At 45.9% G+C, this 24,725-nt stretch overlaps 1 protein-coding gene across 1 annotated transcript in view; it reads right to left on the bottom strand.

Annotated features, from left to right (window-relative positions):
• Positions 1-24,725, bottom strand: part of tpk1 (thiamin pyrophosphokinase 1) — a 188,536-nt gene that overhangs the window by 87,014 nt on the left and 76,797 nt on the right. Inside the window, exon 7 of the mRNA XM_056299627.1 lies at positions 13,085-13,231. Coding sequence (XP_056155602.1) covers positions 13,085-13,231 — 147 coding nt within the window. The remainder of the gene's footprint in view (positions 1-13,084; positions 13,232-24,725) is intronic.

Genomic DNA, 24,725 nt, shown 5'->3' with positions numbered 1-24,725 from the left:
ATTCAGAGACAAACCTGGTCAAATTTGACTGAAACTAGGCGTCCAGGTAGCATAGTGATCTATTCCGTTGCCTACCAACACGGGGATCACCGGTTCGAATCCCCATGTTACGTCCAGCTCGGTTGGGCGTCCCTATGTCTGCGAGTGGGAACCCGGATGTGGGTATGTGTCCTGGCCACTCCACTGGCACCTCCTCTGGTCGGTTGGGGGACTGGGGGGAATGGCCTGATCCTCCCACGCTCTGCGTCCCCCTAACGAAACGCCTCGCTGTCAGGTTAAAAGAAGCGGCTGGTGACTCCACATGTATCGGAGGAGGAATGTGGTAGCCTGCAGCCCTCCCCGGATTGGCAGAGGGGGTGGAGCGGCGACCGGGACAGCTCAGAAGAATGTGGTAATTGGCCGGATACAATTGGGGGAAAAAAAAGGGAAAAAAACAAATTGACAAACGTTTTCCCCCCTATATTTCCACCCCTTTTTCTCTCCAGTTGTACCTGGCCAATTACTCCACTCTTATGAGCCGTCCCGGTTGCCGCTCCACCCACCCTGTCGATCGGGGGAGGGCTGCAGGCTACCACATGCCTCCTCTGCTTCTTTTCACCTGACAGTGAGGAGTTTTGCCAGGGGGACGTAGTGCTTGGGAGGATCACACTATTCCCCCATTTCCCCCTCCCCCCCGAACAGGTGCCCCGACCGACCAGAGGAGGCACTAGTACAGCGACCAGGACACATACCCACATCCAGCTTCCCACCTGCAGACACAGCTAATTGTTTCTGTAGGGACGCCCGACTGAGCCGGAGGTAACATAATGTCACCCTACAGTTGGGCAGAAAAATCCAAAGAGAGGAAGAAAAGAGAAGCAGTGATGAAAAACGAGTAAAGAGAGGAATAGCGGTTTTGTGTTTCAACTTTCAACGGTGCGACTGATGTCACACTAGCTCCCTGACTCTTCACTTCAGCTCATTACTACTGTGGTGGCCAGTGATACAGAGAAATTGCAAAAAAAAAGTAAATGAGACGAGGATCCTTCAAAATAAGACTTTTATTGATGAATCAACAACGTCTGAGTCAGGTCTGCAAAGTGACTGAAAATCAGACAAAAGCTCCCTGTTTTTATACCATTTACAAATCTAGTGAACAATCTACTTGCGTCAGTCAATGTCCTGCTGTTAATCAGGGTCCTTGTTGATCAGGACATGTTGGCGGAGCAGCAGCCTCTCTGTCGATGCAAGGATGACGTTAGGATGTCTTCAGTCATCGCCCTTTGACAGTCTAATGGTTGTCTTGACATGCTACTACTACTGCTACTACTGTTTTCTGCGTAATAATGGTTACACTTACATGATGGAATGTCACTTATCATACTTTTGGGCATATACAAGTTTATCTTCTACTGACGTTATGTCCTGGTTATATGGCCTTGTGCTACTTGCCACCGCAGGAGCGGTGGTCAAAAGGTCATCGGTGCCTGTTGAGGCGGCAACCCAAGAACCCACTGGTGGACACTGGTGGTGAGGGAAGCCATCAGGTTGAAGAAGGAGGCCTTTCAAACTTGGTTGACCCAGGGGTCTCCTGAAGCAGCAGACATGTACCGGGAGGCCAGAAGGGCTGCCGCTTCGGCGGTCATGAAAGCAAAAACTTGAGTGTGGGAGCAGTTCGGTGAGGCTATTGAGGAGGACTTTTGGTTGGCCTCAAGGAAGTTCTGGCAAACCATCTGGCGACTCAGGAAGGGGAAGCAGGGCTTGACTCAGGCTGTATTCAGCCAGGGAGGGGAACTGTTGACCCGGACTGGGGATGTTGTTGAGCGGTGGAAAAACCACTTTGAGGAGCTCCTGAACCTGACTAACTCCACTGAGGATGTAGAGTCTTAAGACTCAGGGGAAGCCCCAGCCAGATCCCTGGCAGAGGTTTCTGAGGTAGTTAAAAAGCTCCTCAGTGGCAAGGTGCCGGGTGTGGATGAGATTCGCCCTGAGATGCTGAAGACTCTGGACATTGTTGGGCTGTCTTGGTTGACATGCCTCTTCAGTGTCGCGTGGAGGTCGGGGACAGTACCTGTGGAGTGGCAGACTGGGGTGGTGGTTTCCATATTCAAAAAAGGGGACCGGAGGGTGTGCTCCAGGGATGGAAATTAGCACCCGCTACACGCCAAATGCGGGTGGATTTGCGTCTTGGCGGGTGAATTTGCTCAACCTACCAGCCACGGTGGCGGGTAAAGAAAAGTAGCAATTTGTGACGTACTGAATCGCGAATCTGCCTTATTTTCCCCCCTATGACCCGCCCTACTCTGCCTCTGATTGGCTAGTACTTGTTGCCATCGTTGGTTAGCCAATCAGAGGCAGAGTATAGGAATGCTTGTCTTGCGAGTCTGCTAATTCACGCAGACACTTTCGAGGACGAGGAGAGAGCCAGAAAACACAATGTGGCGTTACATCGCAGGGGTTAAGAGGTCTGCAGAGAAAACATCCCAGGAGGAGACACAGGTTAAAGAGGCGAAGACGAAACGAAAACGTTTTTTTAATGAGAAGCGGAGAATAACTGACAAGGCAGACAGAGAGTCCCGTGATTGGTTAGTTTACGAGGAGACAAGCCAGACAATGTTCTGTTCGGTATGTCGTCAACACGCTTTGGATGCCAACAAGAAAGCTAACAGTTTCATTATTGGGACTAAAAACCTAAAATTGGAAGCCATAAAAGACCATGAATCATCCAAATGCCACATCCATGTAATAAAGATAGTACAGGGAAAATCGACCCCGCAGGATACCGCTGCCATGAACACATCCCAGTTGGAGAAGATGAGCCTACTGTTTAGAAATGCCCACGCAATCGCGAAAAAAGGAAGGCCATTTACAGATTACATGTGGCAATGCAAGAAAATCGTAATTTTTTAGAAATCTATTCACTAACGTTAGATTAAGTGTTGAATTAAGGTCAGAATATAGCTGTCATGTAATGTCATTAGCTAGCTAACGTTACGTGTAGTTAGCAAGTAAATCGTCATTTACTAACGTTAGATTAAGTGTTGAATTAAGACCCATACTGACACAATTCCTTCTACTTGTTACAGTCTTGGTTTATGTAATAGTAAAGGGAATTTTGGTGGCACTGATACACTGGTTATTTTTTGACAAATATGTTAAATGTTTTAAAGGTAGTGTACACAATTTTGAAAACCATAGAAGAGTAAACTAGATTTTGAAAATAATATTTTAAGAGTTTGAATATTTAAAATAGCCTATTGCTTGAATATAGATCTTGTTTTATTATTTTTCACATGCAGTTACACATTGCCGGTTAAAACAAGAAAGTGGCTGGTAGATTTTGGAATCCACCAGCCACAGTGGCAGGTGGACAAAAAAGTTAATTTCCACCCCTGGTGTGCTCCATTTATCAGGGCATCACATTGCTCAGCATCCCTGAGAAAGTCTACTCTAGGGTGCTCGAAAGGAGGCTCTGACCGATTGTCGAACCTCAGATCCAGGAGGAACAATGCGGATTCCGTCCTGGCCGTGGAACAATAGAAAGTGCTGAGGAGGGCATGGGAGTTTGACCAGTCAGTCTACATGTGTTTTGTGGACTTGGAGAAGGCTTACAACCGTGTACCCTGGGGCGCTCTGTAGGGGGTACTGCAGGAGTATGGGGTACTGGGGCAGTTGCTACAAGCCATCCAGTCCTTGTATAACCAAAGTGAGAGCTGTGTCCGCATTCTTGGCACAAAGTCAAACACGTGGGTGTCGGACTCCGCCAAGGTTGTCCCTTGTCTCTGATTCCGTTTGTGATATTCATGGACAGGATCTAAAGGTGCAGCCAGGGCGAGGATTGTATCCATTTTTGGAACCTCAGAATTGCATCTCTGCTCTTCACAGATGAAGTGGTTTTGTTGGCTTCATCAGAACGCAATCTCTGGCGCGCACTGGGGCAGTTTGCAGCCGAGTGTGAAATGGCCGGGGTGAGAGTCAGCACCTCCAAGTGTGAGGTCATGGTTCTCTACCGGAAAATGGTGGATTGCTCCCTCCGGGTTGGAGATGAGTTGCTGCCCCAAGTGAAGGCGTTCAAGTATCTCGGGGTCTTGTTCATGAGTGAGGGTAGGATGGAGGGGGAGATTGACAGACGGCTTGGTGCAGCATCAGCAGTAATGCGGACATTGTACCGGACCGTTGTGGAGAAGAAGGAGCTGAGCCGGAAGGCAAAGCTGTCAATTTACCAGTCAATCTTCGTTCCAATCCTCACCTATGGTCATGAGCTTTGGGTAGTGACCAAAAGGGTGAGATCGCGGATACAAGCGGCTGAAATGAGTTTCCTCCGTAGGGTGTCTGGGCTCAGCCTTAGAGATTAGGATGCCTCCTGGGCACCTTTCTTTGGAGGTTTACCGGGCACGGCCAACTGGGAGAAGACCCTGGGGTAGACCCAGAACTCACTGGAGGGACTACATGTCCAATCTGGCCTGGGAATGCCTTGGGATCCCCCAGGAGGAGCTGGAGGGCATTGTTGCGGAGAGGGACATCTGGAGTGCTCTGCTTAGCTTGCTGCCACAGCGACCCGACCCATGAAAAGCGGCTGAAGATGAGATGAGATGAGATAATACAGTCTGAGTCAAAAAAAAAAGAAAGAAAAGAAAGTAAAGAACTGAACTGAACTAGAATAGTGCAGATCCCCACCAGGTGTATCTCCCTTTCTCTGGTGCTCAGACTTGGTGACAAAACAGCTGAGAAGTTAGCACTCAGTTGCGGTATAAATCAGGTTTATCAAAGGTTTTGAATCACCGCAGTCATAAGAGGTCCTTGATCATACAGTGATCATGTACTGTGCCCAGTACAGCGAGACTAGCAATGGACATGTAAACACGGACAGAAAAATCAGTGCTTTTCCTGCCATTATAAGACTTTTGGGGTCCGCGGTGGTGTAGCGGTTCAAGCATCAGCTTTGTGTCAATGCAGTTGATCACTGGGGACTGGCGTTCGTGCCCCGGTTTCGTCATATCTGACTATGGCCGGATTCGATAAAGCAGCAATAATTGGCAACGCTGTCTTAGGTAGGGGGGCGGAGTCGGCTTGTGTTCGTCACATGAATGCGTCTCTGGGTGTGTCGGAAAAAGCAGTGATTCGGCCTGGATTCGCCTTGTCATGGAAGTGGCAAGGCATCTCCTTCAAGACTGCTGGCCAGAGAGATTCAGTTGGCGAATGCATACAGTATGAGGGTGGGTGTTTGAACTAGAATAGGGAGCGACTGGCCACTAAATTGGGAGAAAAAGGGAAAAATCAGAAATTAATTTTCCAAAAAAAATACTTTTGTGCAGTGCCCAAGTCGATTAAATGGGAAATATGAAAAAAAATTATATGCAGCGCTCAAGCTAAAAAAAAAACCTAATAAAAATGTTTTGCCTGTCAGTCTGTGGATGTGCAGTCTCCTAGGTGGACCTTTGCACGAATGCGACCAAGTCCAATATGAAATTGCACTTTCCAAAAAGAAAAGCTTTGCTATGCGACCATTTTGGTCTAACCCTAACCCTGTCTTTAATTTTCACAATAAAATAAAGCTGGGTAAACCGTTTATGCTCACGCATGCACAACTCACATCTACAGTTTACTCAGATCGGTCAGTGACAAGGATTTGCCACACTTCCTGTTTTTATTGTAACCTAGAGGAAGTTGTTCCTTTATAACTATCAAAATTCTTTTAAAAAACTTTTTATCATGTAGCTGTCTGATCTGAGTCGACCATAGATGTGAGTTGCACATGCGCACAGTTGACTTAGATCAGGCAGCGACAGAGAGCAGTGTTGGTTGAGCGAGCTAGACAATGAATGAAGAGAGGTAGCGGCAAACATATTTTGAAGGCTTTTAATCTGCACAACCACAACAGGTTTTTCATCGTGCAGTCATAGCTGTGCACAAGAAATTTTAGGCTGATAGGCCCAGTACTTTGTGAGATTAGCTGCAGACAGACCCTTACTCCACACACATGCACGCACACTCTTACACACACACACACACACACGCAACCAAACGCATAATCCACTGCAGGCTATCTGCCTGGCAGGGATAAATGAACACATCAGTTGAAGATTATTCATTAGACACTTATCTATCGATTTCACATCAGTAAGGCTACTAATATACCTCACTACTACTACTTTCGGCTGCTCCCGTTAGGGGTCGCCACAGAGGATCATCCGTTTCCATTTCTTCCTGTCTTCTGCGTCTTCCTCTGTCACACCAGCCACCTGCATGTCTTCCCTCACCACATCCATAAACCTCCTCTTTGGCCTTCCTCTTCTCCTCTTCCCTGGCAGCTCCATATTTAGCATCCTTCTCCCAATATACTCAGCATCTCTCCTCCACACATGTCCAAGCCATCTCAATCTTGCCTCTCTTGCTTTGTCTCCAAACCGTCCAACCTGAGCGGTCCCTCAAATTTAATCGCTCCTAATCCTGTCCTTCTTCATTACTCCCAGTGAAAATCTTAGCATCTTCAACTCTGCCACCTCCAGCTCCGCCTCCTGTCTTTTCGTCAGTGCCACTGTCTCCAAACCATATAACATAGCTGGTCTCACAACCATCTTGTAAACTTTCCCTTTAACTCTTGCTGGTACCCTTCTGTCACAAATCACTCCTGACACACTTCTCCACCCACTCCAACCTGCCTGCACTCTCTTTTTCACCTCTCTACTGCACTCCCCGTTACTTTGGACAGTTGACCCCAAGTATTTAAACTCAAATGCCTTTGTCACCTCCACTCCTTGCATCCTGACCATTCCACTGTCCTCCCTCTCATTCACGCATAGGTATTCCGTCTTGCTCCTACTGACTTTCATTCCTCTTCTCTCCAGTGCATACCTCCACCTCTCCAGGCTCTCCTCAACCTGCACCCTACTCTCGCTACAGATCACAATGTCATCCGCGAACATCATCGTCCATGGAGACTCCTGCCTGATCTTGTCCGTCAACCTGTCCATCACCACTGCAAACAAGAAAGGGCTCAGAGCCGATCCTTGATGTAATCCCACCTCCACCTTGAACCCATCTGTCATTCCAACCGCACACCTCACCATTGTCACACTTCCCTCATACGTATCCTGCAACACTCCTACATACTTCTCTGCAACTCCTGACTTCCTCATACAATACCACACCTCCTCTCTCGGCACTCTGTCATAAGCTTTCTCTAAATCTACAAAGACACAATGCAACTCTTTCTGGCCTTCTCTATACTTCTCAATCAACATTCTCAAAGCAAACATCGCATCTGTGGTGCTCTTTCGTGGCATGAACCCATACTGCTGCTCGCTGATCATCACCTCTCCTCTTAACCTAGCTTCTATTACTCTTTCCCAAATCTTCATGCTGTGGCTGATCAACTTTATACCTCTGTAGTTGTTACAGTTCTGCACATCGCCCTTGTTCTTGAAAATCGTTACCAGTATGCTTCTTCTCCACTCCTCAGGCATCCTCTCACTTTCCAGGATTGTGTTAAACAATCTAGTTAAAAACTCCACTATCATCTCTCCTAAACACCTCCATGTCTCCACAAGCATGTCATCTGGACCAACCGCCTTTCCACTCTTCATCCTCTTCATAGCTGTCCTCACGTCCTCCTTGCTATTCCACCACACTCTTCCACCTTCTCAACAGACCGTCATTGTTTATCAGCACATTTCAATCTCTATCATTCATTGCCTTAACCTGCTGCACATCCTCCCTCGCTCAGTCCCTCTGGCTAGCCAATTGGTACATGTCCCTTTCTCCCTACTTAGTGTCTAACCTCTCATACAACTCACCATCCACCTTTTCCTTTGCCACCTTTCTCTTTGCTTTATGCCACATCTCCTTGTACTCCTGTGTACTTTCTTCATCTCTCTGACAATCCCACTTATTCTTTGCTAACCTCTTCTTTTGTATACTTTGCTGTGCTTCCTCATTCCACCACCAAGTGTCCTGGTCTTCCTTCCTCTGTCCAGATGACACACCCAGTACCTTCCTAGCTGTCTCCCTCACTATTTCTGCAGTGCTTGCCCAGCCATCCGCTATCTCTTCACTACCACCCAGTGCCTGTCTTAGCTCCTGCCTGAACTCCACACGTCTTCCTTCTTCAACTTCCACCATTTGATCCTTGGCTCTGTCTTTCTCTTCTTGGTCTCCAAAATCATCCTATAGACCACCACCCGATGCTACCTAGCTACGTTCTCCCGTCACCACCTTGCAGTCTCCAATCCCTTTCAGATCGTGCCTCCTACATAAAACAGAGTCACCTGTGTGTACTTTCCTCTACTCTTGTACTTCACCCTGTGTTCCTGCCTGTTCTTGAAATATGTATTCAGCATAGCCATTTCCATAATTTTTGCAAAATCCACCACCATCTGTCTTTCCAAATTCCTCTCCTGCCCAACACCTCCTCATCACCTTTGTTCAGTTCAGCAACATGACCACTGAAGTCTGCTCCAATCACCCCTCTCTCCTCCTTGGGTACACTCTCCACCACTTCATCCAACTCACTCCAGAATTCTTCTTCTCCTCCATCTCATACCCAACTTGCAGGGCATATGCATTGATAACCTTTATCATCACCCCTCTCTGTGTATTCAAACTGCTCTTTTGAAATTGCACCCACATTCTCGGGGTGTCCGGGTAGCGTAGCAGTCTATTCTGTTACCTATCAAAACAGGGATCACCTGTTTGAATCCCCATGTTACCTACGGCTTGGTTGAGCGTCCCTACAGACACAATTGCCCATGTCTGCGGGTGGGAAGCCAGGACAGCTCGGAACAGTGGGGTAATTGGCCAAGTACAATTGGGGAGATTACAATTACTCTCGCTACAGATCACAATGTCATCCGCGAACATCATAGTCCACAGAGACTCCTGCCTGATCTTGTCCGTCAACCTGTCCATCACCATCGCAAACAAGAAAGGGCTCAGAGCCGATCCTTGATGTAATCCCACCTCCACCTTGAACCCATCTGTAATTCCAACCGCACTCCTCACCACTGTCACACTGCCCTCATACATATCCTGCACCACTCCTACATACTTCTCTGCAACTCCCGACTTCCTCATACAATACCACACCTCCTCTCTCAACACCCCGTCGTATGGTTTCTCTAAATCCACAAAGATGCAATATAACTCCTTCTGAATGTAACTTCCTTCTCTATACTTCCCCATCAAGATTTTCAAAGCAAACCACAACTGTGGTGCTTTTTCGTGGCAGGAAACCATACTGCTGCTCGCTAATCATCATCTCTCCTCTTAACTGAGCTTCCACTACTCTTTTCCCATATCTGCCTGCTGTGGCTGATCAACTTTGTACCTCTGTAGTTGCTACAGGTCTGCACATCACCCTTATTCTTGAAAATCAGTACCAGTGTGCTTTTTCTCCACTCCTCAGGCATCCTCTCAATTTCTAAGATTGTGTTAAACAATCTAGTTAAAAACTCAACTGCTATCTCTTCTAAACACCTCCATGCCTCCACAGGTATGTCATCTGGGCCAACTGCTTTTCCACTCTTCATCCTCTTCATAGCTGCCCTCACTTCCTCCTTGCTAATCCACCGCACTTCCTGATTCACTATCCCCACATCATCCAACCTTCTCTCTCTGTCATTTTCTTCATCCATCAGCCCCTCAAAATACTCCTTCCACCTTCTCGATGCACTCTCCTCGCTTGTCAGCACATCTCCATCTCTAGCCTTGATCGCCCTGACCTGTAGCACATCCCTCCCAGCTCGGTCCCTCTGTCTAGCCAATCGGTACAAAGAAGAAGCTATTTAGAAGCTATTTAGCATTCTGCTCGATTGAGACAAAGAAAAATTAGAGCGATTGGGGGCGAGTGGAAGAGCTCTATATATGTGTGATATGGCTAATATACACTGCCAGCTGGTCTGATTTTATTGTCCATATATTAGTGTTTGGTTCAAGATTCATTTAGAAGATTTGACCCCTATGCTTTTTTATGCCGTCAATAAAAAAAATGGAAGTATCAAGGAAGTAAATTTGAACTTTTACTGAAAAAAATCACACTAGTTCCTACATTAAGTAATCTTCAATTACTGTAACAACACATTAATTAATTTTTATTATTTATATCATTGTTAATGCCTTTCGAACTTAAGTGCTCCTACCAAATGTGCCAGTCAAACTTCCACACACCTATTAAGCTGCTATCTCTTTGTTAAGCAATAAAATTTATACTTTTTAAATTATAAAGCTTTGAAAAACTGCCCTGACAGATCTACCATTCAACTTACAGGTAGTCCCGCTGGTGAACAAACAAGCCTTTATCAGGCATTTTTTCATGTAATCTATTACTTCTTTATCCAGCACCCACAGGAGTTGCGTGGAATTTCACGGTAGATAAAACTGAATAAAAATAGTAACCTGCCACCTTTTATTTGTTGGTAAAATCTATCTATATACTATCAATTACATCACATGCACTTAAATATATCTATTTTATGAAGCATTTTGGTTAACCTAAAGTCAACCTGATGTTTGCCTACCCTTTAGTCAGAGTGCAAGTGTAACTTAAAGGGACATTTCAGATGGTTTTGTGTATGTGCAATCAGTACCGATGAGTAATGCAGTCAATTAAAGGAAGAAAAAAAAAACAACAACAAAAAAAACCCAAACATTCCTCACTGTGTACTATATTGATGGAGGATTCAGTGTTGTCCTACTTAAAGTCTTCCCTACAGCATCTATCCATACCAGAATGCACTGCAGCTGAGCCTTTGTATTGTTATCCATTAAATCCTCTGTGCTAATCTTGTGTGACGCAATTTCCACCATCGGAAACGTAGCTTAGTCGAGCGAATGAGGATGCGCGTTTTGAACAGTGTGTTTGGAGTAGATAGAGTATTAGAAACCCTGCTAGGCTGTTTAGTTTTTCCAGCCGCCAACTGATTTCACAATACGTCACTTGATGGACAGAAAAAAACCCCCTCAGCTTCAGTGCCGTTCCAGTAATACAGAAATGATCAGCGACTACTAAAGATGTTTTTCATGTGCTGTCCCTGTTGCAGATTGACAGAGATAAGGTTGAAAATTGGTGAATTTTCCCTTTAAGCTAGCAGCAAGCGGAAGCACTGCTTCATTTCGTCACCCAATACATACCGAGTATAAGTCACTGTTTTTTTTACTCGTTTGGCTGGTCCTGCGACTTATATTCCAAAGTGACTTATACAATAATTTTGTGGGACGAATATACAGCATTTGAAATAAGACCACTTGATGGCACTGTTTAAGCTTGTGACTCAGCTGAAAATACTGTACCATAGCGATGCTCGGGTCAGGCAGGTTCAGGTAAATTTACTAGAAAATACCACGAGTTTGGGCAGGTGGGTCAAAAAGTGACAAAGCAGCATGCCGAGTAAGTTATGAATAACTTACAGAAACATTGTGTACAATAGGCTAGACTGTGCATTATTAGTCCTTCTCTTGCCCCCCCCCTCTCTCTCTCTCTCTCTCTCTCTCTGTCACTCTCTCAAACACACACACACATACACATGCGTGCATACAGCTTTATCATCAATTTGTGATTGTGGTTCTGATCAATGCATGTGTGTTTTAGACTGTTGAGGCTTCACCTACACGTTTTTTCCTCAAGTGGTATCTGTAGCTTTTGTTTACACTGCCAAAACTATTTTTTTGGCCAGAAAGCAGAAAGAAGAGGCTTGTGTATGTGTGTGTGTGTGTGTGTGTGTGTGTGTGTGTGAGCGAGAGAGAAAGAAAGAGAGACAGAGTTCATGTCTTTAATGAAGGGTTACTGTTTTTGCTGCTATTCACCAATAAAGAACATCGTTTGGAGCAATTTATCTGTTTATTTCGTAGCCTAGACCCAGACACCATTAGGCTGAGATACAACAGGCTATGCCTTGCAATCAGTGCAATATGTTGGGCAAACAGCCCAAAAATGAAATATTGCAGCACTACTGACTTTGCTAGCCAAGGCTAAATTTGGAGGTTTGCGGGTCAGGTTCGGCCGGTTAATTAAGGCATATTTTAGTGGGTCAGGCAGTGCGGATTGGCTCTCATAATGGGTCAGACGGGTGTGGGTATTAAAAAACCCTGACCCACTCATCACTACCATATAAATGCGACTTATACACCAAAGCGACTTATATGTTTTTTTCATCGCAACAACAGTGCAACTTGTAGCTCAGGAAATATGGCTACAGATGTGCCTGCTGCATTTGCTCTTGCAAATTCCTATAGAAAACAGTCAAAATAAACCACTTCAGATAGTCCTATTAAATAGCAACAGCATCTCTGGTGTAAGAAAACCAAGCTTTCATTGATTTTAATAGGTATCCTCAAATATGTATCTGCTCCACTGTTAGTTTTATTTACAATGTTTCGATGGCAGTTGGTCTTCAGGGTCAAAAATTGTTTGGTAATAAAACTCACGGGGGGGGGGCAGATTTCCATGAGTGAATTATCATTAAAATCAGTGGAGTGCTGACCATGTATAGACCAACACAAAGGGATATTTTCATCAGGATACGAGACTAGTTGATGTTTGACAGCATCCACATGTGTCTAAACCAGTAAAAAACACTCCCCTATATATTTAGCATATTATTCAGGAGCCTACATTTACTGGAAGGTTTTCATTTTTGTCCCTGGCTGTTGTGGGAGGGGGTCAGTTGAGCCCATTTATGCATCAGTTTCTCGCAGGTTATTTAAGATTTTTAGGGGGCTAATGACGCAATGGTGCAGCCTGCAAACACAGTGTTAATAAATATAAACGCTAAACAATATAGTAAGCTAACTTAATTCAAATTTTGCATGCATCTGCTTTGTACTGTCCTGATGTTGCTTCACCTCGAGAACAGAAAATTGTCCCTTCTAATTATTTCTGTCTTTTGTGTCAAAGGAATGATGCGGTGCCAAGTTAGTTTAGGGAAACAAGTGTTAACTCAGAACAGTGCTACTCATGTCTGCTTTGCAGTTTTGGAGAAATAAATCATCAGCAGGCTCGGTAGCACAAATACACAGATGCGCAACTGCATGATGGAGTTTTCTCTGACAGCTTCTTGGTGAATATATGCTCAGTGTAATGGCAAAATGAGAATCCATATCTCCTACTCACAGGTCTAAGTAGGTGAGCCAGGCTGGTCCCCTGTATGATCAGCAGGGGGAGCTGTGTGATGGACAGAGAGTGGTAGAGGGTCTCAACCGATGCCATGGTCTGGTCTAACCTGCCCGCCAGACCACCCAGAGTCACTATGGTGTCCACCTGATGGATAAAGAATGAGAGAGAGGTAGAGGTTGAACAGATAAATAGAGATGAACAAACAGAATGGCTTCGTAGACACAAAAAGGTCTTGGCAATGGATGGCCAGAGGGCATGACGGAGAGAAATACACCAGGTCATGGCAAGGTGACATCAATAGTTTGGCAGTGAAAGAGTTTCTGAAGCAGGAGTAAAGGAAGAGAGGAAAAAAAAAGATAGATGGAAAGAGGGAAAGAAAAAGACAAAACAAAGAAACAAGACAAAATCAGAGATGAAAATCAAGTCAAAAGGGAGAATGAGGAATAGAAGAGGGTTGGGAGGGAGCAGGATCATAGGATTAGAAAGATATGGAGAAGAACAAGGGTGGAAGTGAAATAACGAGGCCAGAAGATTGAATATATATAGAGTGTGGTAAGCATCAAAGGTAGGTTACAGAGCGAATTTAGTTCTATGTCATGGAGGACTGACATCAGCCATTCCACTGATGAGGTACACCTCTTCAAAGCAGATCAGTTGGCCCAGTGGGACATTACTAAAATTGATGCCATAATCTTTAAACTCATACTTTCTCTCTTTGAGACAATGTTTTAATTTGTTATAGCTGTTAAAGCCTCAGTTTTTTTATGAGCTCTTAACACTGTCAAGAGCTGACACTGGATGTTCTAATAATCCATATAAATGTTTTAGCAGTCGTAAAATCTTACGCGTTTAAGGGGACATGTAATAGTAAGGTGCCACGATTAATAGCTCACTAGCAGATTAAAAAGAAAAGGAAAAAGACTGCAATGTTATACCACCAATATACAACCACATGACAGCTACCATCTTCACTTCACTGTCCCTCTTAAAGCCTCTTCCAGTGTGTTCACACACCACGTTACTGGAGAAATCAATCCCAAGCGTATTTACACAGCCCCCAGTCACAGTTACAATATCAGATGAGGAAAAACTCCACCGGAAAACCTTTTCAGGTGAAAAAGTGAGGATCATTCATTCGGAAGAGCATTGAAGGAGGGATTCATGGTCCAGGATGGAAGGAGATACAAAAGGTGCTGAGTGGGACAGTGAAACACTGGCGGAATTTGACCAAAGCTGCCATGTTCCAATTTTTCAGCAAAGAAAACCTGACAGCATGTGTCAGCAGCCAATCACATGTTGGCATTACAATAACTGTATGTCATGTCTATTGTTGAAACCCCATTAGCACTACAGGTGTCAATTGCTAACTCAAAGCAGATGTCGGAGAGAGAGGCATCTAGTGGTATGAGCGCACTCATTATTGAGAATTACCCTTACAAGAATGTAGCTTTCCTGTGTTGCTAGTACGTTTTCCCAGAAATGTCATCTGCACATAAACTTCTTCTTTTGGGTTATTCCCTGTTTTTCAGGGGTCGCCACAGTGGATTGGACAGTTTCCATCAGTACCCTGTGAGGGCACAGCACCAATGGCGGCCGTTGTTAACCTGGGCCTTGACCAATCCGGTATGGAGCCTTGACCGATCCGGTATGGTCTTGTCAATCCACATAATGATTTGGCAAAATTTTACATCAGATGCTCTTCCTGACACAACCACTATGGACGGGGGCACAGGTTATGTGCTGGGTGCCATCCCAGTATTCATGGACTTGCACCCATGCCTGTTCATCTGCATTCATTCTGGATTCATCTGCATCGTTCAGCTGCACAAAAACAATCCCAGTGATTTCTCCTTAGCTGTTTTCTTATATATGGCAAACACTGTGTGATATTTTACATATTCACCATGCAGAGACAAATCACTAGAAAAATAATGGTACCTAGTATGTGTGTGTGTGTGTGTTGTATTGCAGCAAAGGCCACGGTTTCACTTAGCACTTGGGAATACATTTCCATTTCCCCCCCTGCTACTTCGAAACAGAAACCGAAACCACCTTTTACGTCAACATATTCCACATTTCCCCAACAGTTAATAGACCTTATCTCCTCCCCTCAACACGACTTGTTAGGAGGCTGAAACTGACTTCTGATAAAAAACTATTTACCAAACCAAATGTATCTTAATAGCATCACTTTGTAGCTGCTTTAGGCGATGGAGATAAGACAAAACTGGAGTGGTGAGATCAAGGTTATTTCAACATCTGGCTGACGCCCCCGCACACACACACACACACACACACACACACACACACACACGCACAGCATCAACTGTAAACAAAAACACTTGGTAAACAAACTACACTGTGCAACCCTGCAGGGCCTGAGCTAGACCAGGAGGGAGAGAGAGAGGGATTATCATAAAATACTTTTAGACACTTTCCTGTGGTTTGCTAATTTTCCTGATACACCAAGGAGCTGTAATCATATATAAACTTGGAATAATCCTGCATAAAGGGGCTATAACTCATCTTGACAATGATTCCACATTAAGATGAACCTATCTAAATATATCAGATCTAAGTTGGACCAATTCAGAGACAAACCTGGTCAAATTTGACTGAAACTAGGCGTCCAGGTAGCATAGTGATCTATTCCGTTGCCTACCAACACGGGGATCACCGGTTCGAATCCCCATGTTACGTCCAGCTCGGTTGGGCGTCCCTATGTCTGCGAGTGGGAACCCGGATGTGGGTATGTGTCCTGGCCACTCCACTGGCACCTCCTCTGGTCGGTTGGGGGACTGGGGGGAATGGCCTGATCCTCCCACGCTCTGCGTCCCCCTAACGAAACGCCTCGCTGTCAGGTTAAAAGAAGCGGCTGGTGACTCCACATGTATCGGAGGAGGAATGTGGTAGCCTGCAGCCCTCCCCGGATTGGCAGAGGGGGTGGAGCGGCGACCGGGACAGCTCAGAAGAATGTGGTAATTGGCCGGATACAATTGGGGGAAAAAAAAGGGAAAAAAACAAATTGACAAACGTTTTCCCCCCTATATTTCCACCCCTTTTTCTCTCCAGTTGTACCTGGCCAATTACTCCACTCTTATGAGCCGTCCCGGTTGCCGCTCCACCCACCCTGTCGATCGGGGGAGGGCTGCAGGCTACCACATGCCTCCTCTGCTTCTTTTCACCTGACAGTGAGGAGTTTTGCCAGGGGGACGTAGTGCTTGGGAGGATCACACTATTCCCCCATTTCCCCCTCCCCCCCGAACAGGTGCCCCGACCGACCAGAGGAGGCACTAGTACAGCGACCAGGACACATACCCACATCCAGCTTCCCACCTGCAGACACAGCTAATTGTTTCTGTAGGGACGCCCGACTGAGCCGGAGGTAACATAATGTCACCCTACAGTTGGGCAGAAAAATCCAAAGAGAGGAAGAAAAGAGAAGCAGTGATGAAAAACGAGTAAAGAGAGGAATAGCGGTTTTGTGTTTCAACTTTCAACGGTGCGACTGATGTCACACTAGCTCCCTGACTCTTCACTTCAGCTCATTACTACTGTGGTGGCCAGTGATACAGAGAAATTGCAAAAAAAAAGTAAATGAGACGAGGATCCTTCAAAATAAGACTTTTATTGATGAATCAACAACGTCTGAGTCAGGTCTGCAAAGTGACTGAAAATCAGACAAAAGCTCCCTGTTTTTATACCATTTACAAATCTAGTGAACAATCTACTTGCGTCAGTCAATGTCCTGCTGTTAATCAGGGTCCTTGTTGATCAGGACATGTTGGCGGAGCAGCAGCCTCTCTGTCGATGCAAGGATGACGTTAGGATGTCTTCAGTCATCGCCCTTTGACAGTCTAATGGTTGTCTTGACATGCTACTACTACTGCTACTACTGTTTTCTGCGTAATAATGGTTACACTTACATGATGGAATGTCACTTATCATACTTTTGGGCATATACAAGTTTATCTTCTACTGACGTTATGTCCTGGTTATATGGCCTTGTGCTACTTGCCACCGCAGGAGCGGTGGTCAAAAGGTCATCGGTGCCTGTTGAGGCGGCAACCCAAGAACCCACTGGTGGACACTGGTGGTGAGGGAAGCCATCAGGTTGAAGAAGGAGGCCTTTCAAACTTGGTTGACCCAGGGGTCTCCTGAAGCAGCAGACATGTACCGGGAGGCCAGAAGGGCTGCCGCTTCGGCGGTCATGAAAGCAAAAACTTGAGTGTGGGAGCAGTTCGGTGAGGCTATTGAGGAGGACTTTTGGTTGGCCTCAAGGAAGTTCTGGCAAACCATCTGGCGACTCAGGAAGGGGAAGCAGGGCTTGACTCAGGCTGTATTCAGCCAGGGAGGGGAACTGTTGACCCGGACTGGGGATGTTGTTGAGCGGTGGAAAAACCACTTTGAGGAGCTCCTGAACCTGACTAACTCCACTGAGGATGTAGAGTCTTAAGACTCAGGGGAAGCCCCAGCCAGATCCCTGGCAGAGGTTTCTGAGGTAGTTAAAAAGCTCCTCAGTGGCAAGGTGCCGGGTGTGGATGAGATTCGCCCTGAGATGCTGAAGACTCTGGACATTGTTGGGCTGTCTTGGTTGACATGCCTCTTCAGTGTCGCGTGGAGGTCGGGGACAGTACCTGTGGAGTGGCAGACTGGGGTGGTGGTTTCCATATTCAAAAAAGGGGACCGGAGGGTGTGCTCCAGGGATGGAAATTAGCACCCGCTACACGCCAAATGCGGGTGGATTTGCGTCTTGGCGGGTGAATTTGCTCAACCTACCAGCCACGGTGGCGGGTAAAGAAAAGTAGCAATTTGTGACGTACTGAATCGCGAATCTGCCTTATTTTCCCCCCTATGACCCGCCCTACTCTGCCTCTGATTGGCTAGTACTTGTTGCCATCGTTGGTTAGCCAATCAGAGGCAGAGTATAGGAATGCTTGTCTTGCGAGTCTGCTAATTCACGCAGACACTTTCGAGGACGAGGAGAGAGCCAGAAAACACAATGTGGCGTTACATCGCAGGGGTTAAGAGGTCTGCAGAGAAAACATCCCAGGAGGAGACACAGGTTAAAGAGGCGAAGACGAAACGAAAACGTTTTTTTAATGAGAAGCGGAGAATAACTGACAAGGCAGACAGAGAGTCCCGTGATTGGTTAGTTTACGAGGAGACAAGCCAGACAATGTTCTGTTCGGTATGTCGTCAACACGCTTTGGATGCCAACAAGAAAGCTAACAGTTTCATTATTGGGACTAAAAACCTAAAATTGGAAGCCATAAAAGACCATGAATCATCCAAATGCCACATCCATGTAATAAAGATAGTACAGGGAAAATCGACCCCGCAGGATACCGCTGCCATGAACACATCCCAGTTGGAGAAGATGAGCCTACTGTTTAGAAATGCCCACGCAATCGCGAAAAAAGGAAGGCCATTTACAGATTACATGTGGCAATGCAAGAAAATCGTAATTTTTTAGAAATCTATTCACTAACGTTAGATTAAGTGTTGAATTAAGGTCAGAATATAGCTGTCATGTAATGTCATTAGCTAGCTAACGTTACGTGTAGTTAGCAAGTAAATCGTCATTTACTAACGTTAGATTAAGTGTTGAATTAAGACCCATACTGACACAATTCCTTCTACTTGTTACAGTCTTGGTTTATGTAATAGTAAAGGGAATTTTGGTGGCACTGATACACTGGTTATTTTTTGACAAATATGTTAAATGTTTTAAAGGTAGTGTACACAATTTTGAAAACCATAGAAGAGTAAACTAGATTTTGAAAATAATATTTTAAGAGTTTGAATATTTAAAATAGCCTATTGCTTGAATATAGATCTTGTTTTATTATTTTTCACATGCAGTTACACATTGCCGGTTAAAACAAGAAAGTGGCTGGTAGATTTTGGAATCCACCAGCCACAGTGGCAGGTGGACAAAAAAGTTAATTTCCACCCCTGGTGTGCTCCATTTATCAGGGCATCACATTGCTCAGCATCCCTGAGAAAGTCTACTCTAGGGTGCTCGAAAGGAGGCTCTGACCGATTGTCGAACCTCAGATCCAGGAGGAACAATGCGGATTCCGTCCTGGCCGTGGAACAATAGAAAGTGCTGAGGAGGGCATGGGAGTTTGACCAGTCAGTCTACATGTGTTTTGTGGACTTGGAGAAGGCTTACAACCGTGTACCCTGGGGCGCTCTGTAGGGGGTACTGCAGGAGTATGGGGTACTGGGGCAGTTGCTACAAGCCATCCAGTCCTTGTATAACCAAAGTGAGAGCTGTGTCCGCATTCTTGGCACAAAGTCAAACACGTGGGTGTCGGACTCCGCCAAGGTTGTCCCTTGTCTCTGATTCCGTTTGTGATATTCATGGACAGGATCTAAAGGTGCAGCCAGGGCGAGGATTGTATCCATTTTTGGAACCTCAGAATTGCATCTCTGCTCTTCACAGATGAAGTGGTTTTGTTGGCTTCATCAGAACGCAATCTCTGGCGCGCACTGGGGCAGTTTGCAGCCGAGTGTGAAATGGCCGGGGTGAGAGTCAGCACCTCCAAGTGTGAGGTCATGGTTCTCTACCGGAAAATGGTGGATTGCTCCCTCCGGGTTGGAGATGAGTTGCTGCCCCAAGTGAAGGCGTTCAAGTATCTCGGGGTCTTGTTCATGAGTGAGGGTAGGATGGAGGGGGAGATTGACAGACGGCTTGGTGCAGCATCAGCAGTAATGCGGACATTGTACCGGACCGTTGTGGAGAAGAAGGAGCTGAGCCGGAAGGCAAAGCTGTCAATTTACCAGTCAATCTTCGTTCCAATCCTCACCTATGGTCATGAGCTTTGGGTAGTGACCAAAAGGGTGAGATCGCGGATACAAGCGGCTGAAATGAGTTTCCTCCGTAGGGTGTCTGGGCTCAGCCTTAGAGATTAGGATGCCTCCTGGGCACCTTTCTTTGGAGGTTTACCGGGCACGGCCAACTGGGAGAAGACCCTGGGGTAGACCCAGAACTCACTGGAGGGACTACATGTCCAATCTGGCCTGGGAATGCCTTGGGATCCCCCAGGAGGAGCTGGAGGGCATTGTTGCGGAGAGGGACATCTGGAGTGCTCTGCTTAGCTTGCTGCCACAGCGACCCGACCCATGAAAAGCGGCTGAAGATGAGATGAGATGAGATAATACAGTCTGAGTCAAAAAAAAAAGAAAGAAAAGAAAGTAAAGAACTGAACTGAACTAGAATAGTGCAGATCCCCACCAGGTGTATCTCCCTTTCTCTGGTGCTCAGACTTGGTGACAAAACAGCTGAGAAGTTAGCACTCAGTTGCGGTATAAATCAGGTTTATCAAAGGTTTTGAATCACCGCAGTCATAAGAGGTCCTTGATCATACAGTGATCATGTACTGTGCCCAGTACAGCGAGACTAGCAATGGACATGTAAACACGGACAGAAAAATCAGTGCTTTTCCTGCCATTATAAGACTTTTGGGGTCCGCGGTGGTGTAGCGGTTCAAGCATCAGCTTTGTGTCAATGCAGTTGATCACTGGGGACTGGCGTTCGTGCCCCGGTTTCGTCATATCTGACTATGGCCGGATTCGATAAAGCAGCAATAATTGGCAACGCTGTCTTAGGTAGGGGGGCGGAGTCGGCTTGTGTTCGTCACATGAATGCGTCTCTGGGTGTGTCGGAAAAAGCAGTGATTCGGCCTGGATTCGCCTTGTCATGGAAGTGGCAAGGCATCTCCTTCAAGACTGCTGGCCAGAGAGATTCAGTTGGCGAATGCATACAGTATGAGGGTGGGTGTTTGAACTAGAATAGGGAGCGACTGGCCACTAAATTGGGAGAAAAAGGGAAAAATCAGAAATTAATTTTCCAAAAAAAATACTTTTGTGCAGTGCCCAAGTCGATTAAATGGGAAATATGAAAAAAAATTATATGCAGCGCTCAAGCTAAAAAAAAAACCTAATAAAAATGTTTTGCCTGTCAGTCTGTGGATGTGCAGTCTCCTAGGTGGACCTTTGCACGAATGCGACCAAGTCCAATATGAAATTGCACTTTCCAAAAAGAAAAGCTTTGCTATGCGACCATTTTGGTCTAACCCTAACCCTGTCTTTAATTTTCACAATAAAATAAAGCTGGGTAAACCGTTTATGCTCACGCATGCACAACTCACATCTACAGTTTACTCAGATCGGTCAGTGACAAGGATTTGCCACACTTCCTGTTTTTATTGTAACCTAGAGGAAGTTGTTCCTTTATAACTATCAAAATTCTTTTAAAAAACTTTTTATCATGTAGCTGTCTGATCTGAGTCGACCATAGATGTGAGTTGCACATGCGCACAGTTGACTTAGATCAGGCAGCGACAGAGAGCAGTGTTGGTTGAGCGAGCTAGACAATGAATGAAGAGAGGTAGCGGCAAACATATTTTGAAGGCTTTTAATCTGCACAACCACAACAGGTTTTTCATCGTGCAGTCATAGCTGTGCACAAGAAATTTTAGGCTGATAGGCCCAGTACTTTGTGAGATTAGCTGCAGACAGACCCTTACTCCACACACATGCACGCACACTCTTACACACACACACACACACACGCAACCAAACGCATAATCCACTGCAGGCTATCTGCCTGGCAGGGATAAATGAACACATCAGTTGAAGATTATTCATTAGACACTTATCTATCGATTTCACATCAGTAAGGCTACTAATATACCTCACTACTACTACTTTCGGCTGCTCCCGTTAGGGGTCGCCACAGAGGATCATCCGTTTCCATTTCTTCCTGTCTTCTGCGTCTTCCTCTGTCACACCAGCCACCTGCATGTCTTCCCTCACCACATCCATAAACCTCCTCTTTGGCCTTCCTCTTCTCCTCTTCCCTGGCAGCTCCATATTTAGCATCCTTCTCCCAATATACTCAGCATCTCTCCTCCACACATGTCCAAGCCATCTCAATCTTGCCTCTCTTGCTTTGTCTCCAAACCGTCCAACCTGAGCGGTCCCTCAAATTTAATCGCTCCTAATCCTGTCCTTCTTCATTACTCCCAGTGAAAATCTTAGCATCTTCAACTCTGCCACCTCCAGCTCCGCCTCCTGTCTTTTCGTCAGTGCCACTGTCTCCAAACCATATAACATAGCTGGTCTCACAACCATCTTGTAAACTTTCCCTTTAACTCTTGCTGGTACCCTTCTGTCACAAATCACTCCTGACACACTTCTCCACCCACTCCAACCTGCCTGCACTCTCTTTTTCACCTCTCTACTGCACTCCCCGTTACTTTGGACAGTTGACCCCAAGTATTTAAACTCAAATGCCTTTGTCACCTCCACTCCTTGCATCCTGACCATTCCACTGTCCTCCCTCTCATTCACGCATAGGTATTCCGTCTTGCTCCTACTGACTTTCATTCCTCTTCTCTCCAGTGCATACCTCCACCTCTCCAGGCTCTCCTCAACCTGCACCCTACTCTCGCTACAGATCACAATGTCATCCGCGAACATCATCGTCCATGGAGACTCCTGCCTGATCTTGTCCGTCAACCTGTCCATCACCACTGCAAACAAGAAAGGGCTCAGAGCCGATCCTTGATGTAATCCCACCTCCACCTTGAACCCATCTGTCATTCCAACCGCACACCTCACCATTGTCACACTTCCCTCATACGTATCCTGCAACACTCCTACATACTTCTCTGCAACTCCTGACTTCCTCATACAATACCACACCTCCTCTCTCGGCACTCTGTCATAAGCTTTCTCTAAATCTACAAAGACACAATGCAACTCTTTCTGGCCTTCTCTATACTTCTCAATCAACATTCTCAAAGCAAACATCGCATCTGTGGTGCTCTTTCGTGGCATGAACCCATACTGCTGCTCGCTGATCATCACCTCTCCTCTTAACCTAGCTTCTATTACTCTTTCCCAAATCTTCATGCTGTGGCTGATCAACTTTATACCTCTGTAGTTGTTACAGTTCTGCACATCGCCCTTGTTCTTGAAAATCGTTACCAGTATGCTTCTTCTCCACTCCTCAGGCATCCTCTCACTTTCCAGGATTGTGTTAAACAATCTAGTTAAAAACTCCACTATCATCTCTCCTAAACACCTCCATGTCTCCACAAGCATGTCATCTGGACCAACCGCCTTTCCACTCTTCATCCTCTTCATAGCTGTCCTCACGTCCTCCTTGCTATTCCACCACACTCTTCCACCTTCTCAACAGACCGTCATTGTTTATCAGCACATTTCAATCTCTATCATTCATTGCCTTAACCTGCTGCACATCCTCCCTCGCTCAGTCCCTCTGGCTAGCCAATTGGTACATGTCCCTTTCTCCCTACTTAGTGTCTAACCTCTCATACAACTCACCATCCACCTTTTCCTTTGCCACCTTTCTCTTTGCTTTATGCCACATCTCCTTGTACTCCTGTGTACTTTCTTCATCTCTCTGACAATCCCACTTATTCTTTGCTAACCTCTTCTTTTGTATACTTTGCTGTGCTTCCTCATTCCACCACCAAGTGTCCTGGTCTTCCTTCCTCTGTCCAGATGACACACCCAGTACCTTCCTAGCTGTCTCCCTCACTATTTCTGCAGTGCTTGCCCAGCCATCCGCTATCTCTTCACTACCACCCAGTGCCTGTCTTAGCTCCTGCCTGAACTCCACACGTCTTCCTTCTTCAACTTCCACCATTTGATCCTTGGCTCTGTCTTTCTCTTCTTGGTCTCCAAAATCATCCTATAGACCACCACCCGATGCTACCTAGCTACGTTCTCCCGTCACCACCTTGCAGTCTCCAATCCCTTTCAGATCGTGCCTCCTACATAAAACAGAGTCACCTGTGTGTACTTTCCTCTACTCTTGTACTTCACCCTGTGTTCCTGCCTGTTCTTGAAATATGTATTCAGCATAGCCATTTCCATAATTTTTGCAAAATCCACCACCATCTGTCTTTCCAAATTCCTCTCCTGCCCAACACCTCCTCATCACCTTTGTTCAGTTCAGCAACATGACCACTGAAGTCTGCTCCAATCACCCCTCTCTCCTCCTTGGGTACACTCTCCACCACTTCATCCAACTCACTCCAGAATTCTTCTTCTCCTCCATCTCATACCCAACTTGCAGGGCATATGCATTGATAACCTTTATCATCACCCCTCTCTGTGTATTCAAACTGCTCTTTTGAAATTGCACCCACATTCTCGGGGTGTCCGGGTAGCGTAGCAGTCTATTCTGTTACCTATCAAAACAGGGATCACCTGTTTGAATCCCCATGTTACCTACGGCTTGGTTGAGCGTCCCTACAGACACAATTGCCCATGTCTGCGGGTGGGAAGCCAGGACAGCTCGGAACAGTGGGGTAATTGGCCAAGTACAATTGGGGAGAAAAAGGTGGAGAAATAAAAAAAAAAGTTAAAAAAAATAAGAAATTGCACCCACATTCTCTTTCCATATGATACACCTGCCCATAACAAATCCCCACCATCTACACGAGACACTTTTTCAACAACATGGGTGTCAGCAAACCTCTCACCCTCATGGCACCATACATACCTGCCTTCCAGCTGCCTGACACAGCTGAATCTGGCCTTATTTGCTGAAGAGAACCCTTCTCCAGCATGCCAGGGGCCATCACTGGTGAAC

The sequence above is a fragment of the Lampris incognitus genome, chromosome 19, assembly GCF_029633865.1.
Source record: "Lampris incognitus isolate fLamInc1 chromosome 19, fLamInc1.hap2, whole genome shotgun sequence".
Lineage (NCBI taxonomy): Eukaryota > Metazoa > Chordata > Actinopteri > Lampriformes > Lampridae > Lampris > Lampris incognitus.
Note: the sequence above shows the minus strand (reverse complement) of the source record. Positions and strands in the feature narration are given on the sequence as shown.